The 10849-nt window shown below is 40.8% G+C and overlaps 1 protein-coding gene across 1 annotated transcript in view; it reads right to left on the bottom strand.

Moving 5' to 3' along the window:
* Positions 1 to 439: 439 nt before the first annotated feature.
* Positions 440 to 10849, bottom strand: part of p3h1 (prolyl 3-hydroxylase 1) — a 12983-nt gene continuing 2573 nt past the window's right edge. Inside the window, exons 2-15 of the mRNA XM_005726686.1 lie at positions 9566 to 9718; positions 8945 to 9134; positions 8656 to 8787; positions 7194 to 7333; positions 6312 to 6401; positions 6153 to 6205; positions 5930 to 6057; positions 5712 to 5839; positions 5477 to 5572; positions 4405 to 4555; positions 3719 to 3836; positions 3474 to 3549; positions 1749 to 1889; positions 440 to 1003 (exon numbers count right to left, since the gene is read on the bottom strand). Of these exons, the coding sequence (XP_005726743.1) occupies positions 533 to 1003; positions 1749 to 1889; positions 3474 to 3549; positions 3719 to 3836; positions 4405 to 4555; positions 5477 to 5572; positions 5712 to 5839; positions 5930 to 6057; positions 6153 to 6205; positions 6312 to 6401; positions 7194 to 7333; positions 8656 to 8787; positions 8945 to 9134; positions 9566 to 9718 (2067 nt within the window). The 3' untranslated portion in view covers positions 440 to 532. The remainder of the gene's footprint in view (positions 1004 to 1748; positions 1890 to 3473; positions 3550 to 3718; positions 3837 to 4404; positions 4556 to 5476; positions 5573 to 5711; positions 5840 to 5929; positions 6058 to 6152; positions 6206 to 6311; positions 6402 to 7193; positions 7334 to 8655; positions 8788 to 8944; positions 9135 to 9565; positions 9719 to 10849) is intronic.

Below are 10849 nucleotides of genomic sequence, written 5' to 3' on the forward strand. Positions count from 1 at the left end.
CTTAGTGAGCATCAAATTACTCAAGAATGCGTCTGTGCTGCCATCCAGTGTCTGTCCGGAGTACTGCAACAAGCATATATTGTAAACATCACTTATTATTTGAGCAGTCGATATGAAGGTTTTTCACACCTATGCCAGGTTTCATATCATGACATCACCAGTCAAGTAAAACAGAGAGACATGGGTGTTTAAAGTGAGACGATTCAGAGCTAGGGCCAAATACACATGTTTAGAGAGTGATTGTGGGCACATGTGAAGACTGTCCATCAATGTATTTCCTCTGCTTATCTACTTCAGGGTCACAGGGTGCTGGAGCCTATCACAGCTGTCACAGGGCAAAAGGAATCAGAGGGCAGATTGTCAGCAACCACATACCACATAAATAGCGAACAATTTAAGTGACATCCAAAATAATGAATGTATTTAAAGAAAAATAACATTTTGTAACACAGCTTTTTATTTAACCACCCACAGAGAAGATCTTGTAGACAGTAGCTGGCCCCACATGAAAACAGAGGCACGTGTTGTTTGATCACAATTCATCCTTGTTGCTCTGAGAGTCTGGTGCTGAGGTGGAGTCCTTCTTAACTGCTTTTACTGTCTTTTTTGCAGCTAGTTTTGTTTTCTGTTTATCACCCTGCTTTGCTTTTGTTTTTGCTGTCTGCTTTCCATCTTTTGCTGCAGCAGCTTTAACTTTGCCTGTCGTCTTTGCCTTCGTTTGATCTCCAGCTTTAGGCTTTGTTTTAGGTGCAGCTTTGGTTTTAGTGGTTCCTTTACTGGCTGTTTTCGCCTCCCCCGCATCCTTCAGCAGGTCAGTCTGTGCATCGCCCGACGTGTTCAGCTTGAGCTTCTGCTCTCCTACTTCTTTTTTTCTGGCTGCCTCCTGGTCAGCCTGTGCGGGAGCTTTCGGTTGAGACTCAGTTTCCATGGCCTCATTTTTACTGAACTCTGCATCCACTGGTGTAGAAAACATCTTCAGCAAATCCTGAGCCTGGATTCTTTCCTATGGGACAAAAAAAGAAAATGTTTGGGAGACTGCAAAATGAAACAAGGAACAGGTATGAATCACAAATTTTCTTTGAAGTTGTGCTGGCAGTCAGAAAACACAACATCATTATCTAGAGCTGAGTTTCATATTTCTGCACAGCAATAACTGACTGTGTGCACTGTTTTCAACTTAGGCTGTCTTTATAACTTTGTGGAAATAGTCTGATGCACTACGTAGTTCTTCACTCACTTTTAACTCCCTATGTGTTCATACATCATTCTACATTTAATCATTAGTTATCATTAATCTCTGTCTCTCTTCCACAGCATGTCTTTGTCCTGTCTTCCTCCCCCCACCCCAACCAGTCAAGGCAGATGGCCCCGCCCCTCCCTGAGCCTGGTTCTGCTGGAGGTTTCTTCCTGTTAAAAGGGAGTTTTTTCTTCCCACTGTTGCCAGAGTGCTTGCCCATAGGGGTCATCTGATTGTTGGGGTTTTCTCTATTTTCTCTGTATTATTGTAGAGTCTTTACCTTACAATATAAAGTCCCTAGGGGTAACTGTTGTTGAGATTTGGCACCATATAAAAAAATGGAACTGAACTGAATTCAAGGTGTTAGAAAAAAGGATCATTTGAACAATTCATGCTAAATCCTGACCCATCTTTCTCCATTTTGGAAGAAGTTATTGTTTAAAAGGATTGCACACAGACCCAAACCTAAAGCCTATGCATGCTCACATCTGGTTACAGTGGTTTTCCTTACCTTTTCCTCGTGAGCAGGATCCAAGGTGAACCACAGAGCAACAGCACACCTCTGACCCCGGGTGACAGCTTTGACACCGTGGGGGTTTTCTTTCCCTGCTCCAAAACCGACCACGCGACCACACTTTGGATGCACCTCCGCCTTGAGAAGACACACACCACGCAACACAATCAACATCGATGTGGTTAAAAATGCATTTTTGTTAAATGCACAGTGGCTTTAAAAAGTATTCAGACTCTGTCAGTCAAACCCTGTGGATAAACTTAGCAGTTTGTCCACATGTACACTTAATAATCTATAACAGGAACCTCATTAAAATGAACAGTTTAGATCTCTGTGCAGGTGTTCCACAGGGTTTAATTCCTGCCTTTTAGTTGGGCCCCTTAAAGAAAGTCAAACATCTGCCGTGAAGCAACTCCAGTGCTGTCATGACTATTTGATTAGGGTCACTAAAGTGCTGAAAAGTAAACTCTGACCCCATTCTCTGATCTCTGCCTTCTAGAGCAACTTCAGGTGTCTATAGTTAGAGCAATAGATAATGTCAGTGTTTTTAAGTGCATATTTAAACCACTTTACATCAAATTTAATACTAAATTTGCAAAGGACGTGCACATCAAGTGCTCCTTAAAAGTAAGCACATTAACGTGAGTTCAAAATGTGCATCCTACATGATCCAGATGTGTTTATTAATGTGAAAGGCCTTGTAATTGTCTCGTATATGCCATTTTCACAGGTAATTATAGGTCTAAATTAACCACTTGCCGGTCCTATGCATCAGGGATTTTTGTATTTTTAGGTGCAACTGTTAATAAAGCTAATGAATCTAATTAGAATCCTATTACCATGTTTACACAAACTATAGAAAAGCCAAAACAACCAGGCAAATCTAAAATAGTGTAGAGGGGGGAAAATAGCAAGATTATGTGCTGAAATTCCCGTGGTGACCCATCCAAACGGAATTTTAGACAATTTCATACTTTTATTAAATGTGCGAGACTTTTCATTGTGAGGTTTTCTTAAAGGACATCTTTTTGTTTTACAGCATCCCTCCTCACTTCAGCCCACTGTCATTTTCCGTAACAGCGAGAGACAATCCCATCACAAGGAATCGTGATAGCTTTAAGACTTAAATGCCGTTAGCAAAATACAGCCGGACTGCCAACTCTATAAAGAGTCCAAGTGGTCCCAAACTTTTAAATCTCACAAAAACTGAGACCACCCAACACTTTACCCTTTCCAAAGGTCTACAGAGAGTTCCTTGGACTTCATGGCTTGGCTTTGCTCCGGGCATAAAGAGTTATTTGTGGGACTTTTACTCCTTATGGAAACACAGCACAAGCTTACAGTTAAAGCACATTTACAGCCTGGGACAAACACATGTTTGATCCCTATGGATAGTTTCCCCATCTAGGATAGGGTTAGAGACAGGATAAGGATAAGCAGTAGAGAATGATTGAAACAACTCTGACTGGGGTGATTTTTTTCCATCCATAGCCAGTTATTAAACTCCAGTCAGAGTTTGTTTTACTAGTGTTTTATTCAGCACTAAATTGCAGCTATGCACACAGTTTATGGATGCTGCTTGCTAACCATTAACTTAACTTAGCATTAACAAATCAAAAAACAAATAAATAAAAACATTTGGAGGCAGCTAAACTAAAGCAGTCTGAAAGAAAACTTTACAGTTTTAAAAAAGAAAGGAAAAAACATCAGATATATATTTACCGTCACTGTTTTGGCATCAAGCTCTGTGAAAATGAACTCTCCTCCTTCAAAGTCCTCATTCAAATAAAGGATGGCACTGCAGGAGTGAGACACCAGGAGGTCAGCCGGTCCTTGTCATCAGGGTGGGTTGTGTAGACAGAATTTTAAGTGTGTGTGTGTGTGTGTGTGTGTGTGTGTGTGTGTGTGTGTGTGTGTGTGTGTGTGTGTGTGTGTGTGTGTGTGTGTGTGTGTGTGTGTAACCATACCTGTAGTCTCTGTAAGTGTATGCAGGAGGTTCCTTTACACACTCGTTGACCTCAGAAACCAGCACACAGTTGTCGACGTGGACAGGGTGACTCATGTCCTTACGGTCGTCCTGCTTCTCTGAACAAACAGGAGCACAGAGAGAACAGTTGGACAATTTAGGCCCAAAAGCAAAGCTAGCTGAGAATTCAACAGCTAAATATGTTTCTTTGTGTATTTATTGTCAGAGGTAGTGGAGACCAAAATGGTACTGAATTCAGTATATTTGACTGTACTAACTTCAGTTATTACATCACAGTTACAACTTTGCTGCAAGCACCGTGAGGCAACTGTTATTGTGATTTTGTGTTACATAAATAAAACTGAATTTTACTTGTGTTCTAAGGTTCTTCTCTACAAAGGTATCTGCATGCTGGGTAGAATAAAAATCAAACAAACATGCGTTTTTCTTCCTGCCACTGGTGCTGTAGTCTGCTGATTTTATGTCTTGATGCATGCACATTCACGTTACTTGGCAACCACCTAACAATGGTCTACAATGACATTTATATTGTAGCGCGGGGCAGGACGGGCATGTCCTAGCAGATCTAACAGATAAACGAGGTCATTTGGGAATCATGTCTGAACCAACTCCTAGACACAAAATCAGGATGGGGAAAAAATGACGCACTGTCAGTGGTTAGCTTACCATCGATGGCAGAGCGACAGACCAGGTGGGAGTATGTGAAATAGAGTGGAGTGTCCAGACGGAAGTAGGACTCTAAGACCTTCCTCACTTTCTCACTGAGGTCAAAGAACAGACGAGCGCTCTTCAGAGGGACCTTCCCCTCCTGGCCAAGCTGTGAGAAGAAGAAAAACCATGTAACAGCTGGGACAAGGAGGAAAACAATGTTGAGTCTGTTTTTATATAGAACTATAAATACAAAAGTGTTCGCACTGAAGATGAAAAATGTTCCAGGAAAGAGCATCTTCTCTCTAAAGAGAACACGTCTTAGGTTTGCAAAGCTTCAGGTTCTTTGGACAGACAAGACCAAAGTGGAGATCTTTGGCTAGAATACCCAGCGACATGTTGGGAGAAAACCAAACACTGGCTATCAGCACAAGCACATCGTACAAGTGTCAAGCACGGTGGTGAAGGGGTGATGATTGGTCCATGCTGTGAATAAACGAATGCCTGCAAACCTCAATCAACTGAAGCAATACTACAAAGAAGAGTCGGTCAAAATTCCTCCACAATCATGTGAGATGCTGATAAAATAATACATCAAACAATTACTTCAAGTTATTGTTGCTAAATATAATTCTACAAGCTACTGAATCAACACAGTTTTTCACAGGACTGCATTATGTCGTGGAAAAGTGATATACTGTCAGGTTCTAAGTGATCGTTCCTCTCTGTGTAGACAATAACTGACGTGCTGAGTCACACGTGTCGTTTTGGATCCTACGAGGCTGCAACTATTTAATTACCTCAAACAGCTGGAAGCAATAAGCATCAGGTTACATTTACAGGTGAGCCTCTAGATTAACCTGCTGCAAACGTGTTTATTCTCATCTGCCAACTCGAGCACATAAGCTATATGCTGCATGTTCTGTTGTTTTGATGCTGAAATGTGGAAAAAGTCTGCTGTTAGACTAAAAAACGTATTTTCTGTTTCCACATAAAGAACTAGCTTTGATCTTTCCCCTAGCTATGATTAAAGGTAAACGTTTGTGCTTGTGTTGGCATCTCTTATTTGGAATTATTCTGCTTTATAGACCTTGACAGCCTTCAGGACGGTGACTCCCTGGTACAGCTCGCTGGGGGAATGTGGGGATGGTCGTCCTCTATAGCCATCGCCTTTTAGAGCAGCTGTCTGTGAAATAAATGCAACATTAAGCAACTCCTATAACAGCCGAGCTGAAAAACATACATACGGGACACGATCAGAATGCAGGTGATGTGAGGAAATCTTTGCTGACACGGACTGAACTTTATTCCTTGGGGCTACTCACATTGGAGAGACGGTGCAGCTCCCTGCACTCCTCATCTGTGATCACACCATCCAGCAAAACCCGCTGGGAGCCATTCAGCTGCTTGGATGTCATGGTCACCTTGATGTCACTGTACAGCAGAGCGCCATCTACAAGATAAGGTCACAGTTAAAGACGTGAGGATAAAGACTGGTTGTACAAGACTGACATTTTATACCCCGGTTCTCTGAAACATTCACCTTCCTGTGGCACTATCATCTTGGTCAATTCTGAAGAATCCTTCTTCTTTTCCTCAACCAGATTCTCAATCTCCTTCATCAGGTTTCCTATCTCCTCTGTGATCCTCGCTGCAGTCTCTCTCTCAGCCCTGAGACACAGCAACACACACGCAGATAACAACACTGACTTTAAGTGCACCTTCATGCTCGACCTGCACACGTGTGGCGGTGCTCTTAGTCTTACTTCTGTTTCTCTCTCAGTTTCTTAGGCATGACATCGTCGGGGGTCCACGAGTCCTTTAAGCAAAAATAACAGAGAATTCGAAGATCACATTTATTTATATCCCAGCACTTCATAAGTAGTGCAGAATGTGGTGAGATGTAAACTGAGTTATACACTTACCGGATCTACAAAAGTGATTCCAAAGGCTTCATAACCAAAGTAGAGGAGCTCTTTCTCCAGGAGCGACTGCTGAATGTACTGTTTCACCACCTAGGGATTACAAGTCAGCAGCAGCCTGTAACATAGCTCCTAAAATCACATTCAACAATCACAAAGCCTGCGCTATAAAGACCGTCGTTATATCTCTGGTTCCTTAGCTCCAGTTGGAGCTGTCTTCTCCTTTATTTTAGTAGGAACAAATTAGTCTGGCTTTTTTTTTACAGTGATTCTGACGGACGCGTGTTAGTGGTGATGTATGCATTCAGAGAGCAAATCTGTGTTGTGCTTGTTCAGCTTCTGTTTTATCTTCTGTGCTTTTGTAGCATTCTTTGATTTTTGGTGTTTTTGTGTTTGAGCTCATGCAGCTCTGCTCTCATGGTGCATACACACCGTCAGGCTGTGGATACAGAGGTCTGGACAACAGATGCAGGTGTAATAATACACCTGCATCTACCTTTGGAGCCTTTATATTCTAAAACACAGGCCACAGGCCAGCAACCTCCACCTGGGAAATAATCACTTAGTCATTAGTAGTGATGGATAACCATAATAACCCACTTTAAATAGTGTGTTATGTGGACATTTAGGGCCCAGGGCAGCTCAAATCGTTTTTAAGAATCAGCAAACAGTTATGTGCTTAGATCACCACCAGAGCCTTTTTTTAATGTGCCCCTGAGTACACGTGAGTGCTGATGAAGACCATTTTTCTGCCACCACACTTTGTTCAGGCTAATTTACTGCTGATCACTAAGGATTAAGATAACACACTGCTAAGAATAACTGCACTCACGGTGAGGTTGAAGTAGAGGTTGAAAGCCTCTGTTAAACACAGTGTAACTGTACCTGTCGGGCTGATATGGCTGCTGCTTTGTCCTCGCCCAGCATGGCAGAGTAATAGTTCAGGTTCTGGTTCATCACCTCATCCTCAGGGTGGAACAGCAGGTAGGTCTTAGCACACTCTATGGCCTTCTCGTACTTCTCACCTGGAAAGAAAAGACAAAAATCCATGGAATCATGGATGTGAACAAAAAGGATGCTATTGGATTTACAGCATATATCCTTGTTCTTAAACACCAGTGACTATTTCATAACAAACATCCTGTACCTACAGGGGACTCTACAGTTACAGCACGGAAGAATTTTAGCTTAAACTTGTTGTTAAACATTCAAAAAATGAAATCAAATTATGAAGAAAGTGTGAAAAATAAAAATAAAAGTATGAAAATATTTTAAAGACCTTCATTGTGTTACTGCTATATGAAGTTAGTATGCTAAGTTTGGAACAACCACATGGAAGAACTTATAACAAAACAAAACAATGTAAAATGATTAACATGACATCTTATAGTTTCAGAATATTTGCCTCTTTGGCAGGTGGCTAAAACAAAACCTGGTCTTATGCTGAGACTGGTCAGTGGTCACCTGGTGATTCAATTCAATTCAGTTTTATTTATACAACAACAGTCGCCTCAAGGTGCTTTACATTGTAAGGTAGACCCTACAATAAAAACAGAGAAAGGACTTTGGTGACAGAGGGAAGGAAAAACTCTCCTTTAACAGGAAGAAACCTGCGGCAGTTCAGAGGTTAAGAGCCTAAACTCTGACAGGACAGGGTTATTTTTCATATTGCTCTTTTAAAGGCTGCCACTAGGGAGAAGTAAAATATAATAATATGAAATTTTACATAAAACGCTGCAATTCTTTTGGTTAATTTTGAAGAAATACATTATAAATACATGCAGTACAAGAGAATTTTCTCTTTTTTATTTACTATATAAATAGTTAAAGTATTTAACATATGTACCAAAAAGCTCTTTAAGTCTACAGTCACACAGAACAGTTTTAAAAAATGTGGCATGACCAGAATTATTGCAATTAGTTGCAGGGAGTTGGGCTCTGCAAAGCAAGTTTGGTGCATAAAGACAATGATTAAACAGCAATCACTCCACTGTCAATGTTGACAATTATGTGCGATAATCTTTTAATCTGTGATCAACTGTAACAAATGGGCAAAAACTGCAAATCAATTGAAAACTAAATACAAAGAAATTCACATGAATTACTTCCATTCAGAGTCCAGCAATAAATGCTGATCTATTATCATATAACATTTGGCTTATTTAAGAGGTAATCTCGTTCATGTTAGGTGCAGGTCTGTGTTTTTGCTATTAAAGTCGTCAAACAGATGATCCGTGTATATGAGGCCATAGCTGTTCATTTCTGTGTTTAGACTTCTTTTCTGCATTGTTGCTAAGGACAGTGGATACAGGCACACCTGACTTATAGAAAGCACTGTGAAACTCACTGTTGTAGTAGGAGAACTGCAGGTAGTTGAAGTGTGAAGGCAGGAAGTCCTCAAAGGGCTTGTCTCTGCCAGCAGTTAAGGCCAGCTCAACAGCACAGTGCTGCTTACAGCTCAGCACCTGCAGGTAGTGGTCTGAGGGACACAGACACATTTATACAAGTATTTATAGCACATGCAGCCTATTTTTCATATTTGCCATACAAATGTCTCCCTTGCATGCAGCTTCACATCAAATTCTCAGCTCTGTTGGAATCTTTAGTGCTCACAAGCAAAGGATATGCTGCCTCACCACTCATACTCTGGAACAGGTCTGCACTGTACTCCATGTAGTTGTATCCATCATAGTTGTAGGCTCCCTCACACAGAACTCTGCACTCCTTATCAGCTATGAAGTACTCATCTACGGCTGATTCAAAGTGTTCAGCCGCCAGGATGAAGGAGTCGTCACTGTAGGAGCTCTTTCCCAGCAGAAACTGGGCCTGAAGAGAGAGGGCACATCACAGCTACTGCAACAGTCAGCTTCATCTGTTCAAGGTCAGTCAGGCAGACAAAGGAGTTTAAGTCTTTCTGCTTGAATCATCGTTAGAGACTGCATCATGTGGCAACATGTAAAGAAAAATGCCCTCCTTTCTTCTCCCCTGTTTTCCCCTCCAGCTGACTATGATAGATTGCCTTCTCTCCCTGAGCCTGGTCCTGCTGGAAGCAACTTCCTGTTAAAAGAGAGTTCTTCCTTCTCGTTGTCACCAAGTGCTAGTTCACAGGGGATCGTCTGACTGTTCCTTAATTTGACTTAACTGACCAAACTAATGAAATGTCAATAAAAATAAACTGTAGATGAATTATAGACAATCAGCAGAGGATGAGGCTACAAGAACATAACAACATTATCAAAGACGGAGTTTGCTTTCACCATGTGTGGCCTGGCCTCCAGATCTTTGAAGTCGTCCTCCTGTACTCCTGCCATCATCCTGTAGTAGTCCAGATTCTGTCTCATCTCCATGTGATCTGGGTTGGCCAGGAAAAACGTGTTGGCAGCTGCTACTGCTTTGGCCAGCTTATTGATCTGAAAGGAAGAAAAACACACATACACAAGCTTATTTTCTATTCTATTTAATTCAACTGGAAAACTCATGCAAGCTAACTTGGTATCAAAATATCTCATGTAGGCACAGATACATTAACAGTTAGTTAATGTAGTAGTGGAATACATTTAATCTACTCTGATTTTACCTTTGTTTTGGTGCACTAAGCCCAGCAGTTGCTCTTTACTTTCCAAATGTTAGCTAACTATATACACCAGCCAATATTGATCCTGACATACTCATATTGAGACGTCAGTAATGTTCACAGGCTATTATTTTAACTAATTATGTTACATGTTACATATTTATGTTTAATCGTTCTTATTGTATGTTTTTGTACAGGTACTTCAGACTGTGTTTGTCAACTTTCACTCACTTTTATTTTGGGGGTAATTAATCTGCTATAAATGATTTTTGATGCAATATCATTTTAAATGTTCACATTTTTGGTCTGGTAACCCATAAGGGCCAAACTGTTATCTTTACATTTTCTGGGGTGGATTTCAGTTTACTCTTTACTATCTGAAACGCTAACGTTTAGGCAGCTCAGTAGGTAGAAAGACTTAAAAGATTTTTTGGCAAGACTGAAGCCCAGGTTTCCCCCGATGCATCCATCACAGTGTAACTTTGATCATGGTAGGTTAAAAGTATTTAGGCATGGGAAAAATATCCTTGTATAAACAGAGACTGAGACTTTTAGTAGGAAAGGGCTTTGATTGCTGAGAGTAGTAAAGCAATATAGTACCAGTCGTATTTCTCAGATTTTAAAATATTTCAAAAGTTCAGAATATATATTACAATGAAATCACAAGTAAGTGAATCGTACTAATGTAAGGCCAGACTGAACTGCCCAGGTTGCAGTTGTGTGGATTTAGTGGGTCACAAAATAGTCTAACAACCTAACAACATCCTAAAAACAACCGAACTTGAAAACAGTAAGCCATTTTTTCTGGTTTTCCTGCAGTGGTACATCATACTCATACGTAAGCATAATACAGCGCTGTGCAATAGTCCTGAGCAATCCCTCATTTCTTTATGAGGCTTTTTTGAAGTGGTTTTGAGCAATACAGGGAGTGCAGAATTATTAGGCAAATGAGTATTTTGTCCACATC

Source organism: Pundamilia nyererei, unplaced genomic scaffold (genome assembly GCF_000239375.1).
Source record: "Pundamilia nyererei isolate P.nyererei 1_Seehausen unplaced genomic scaffold, PunNye1.0 scaffold00021, whole genome shotgun sequence".
NCBI lineage: Eukaryota > Metazoa > Chordata > Actinopteri > Cichliformes > Cichlidae > Pundamilia > Pundamilia nyererei.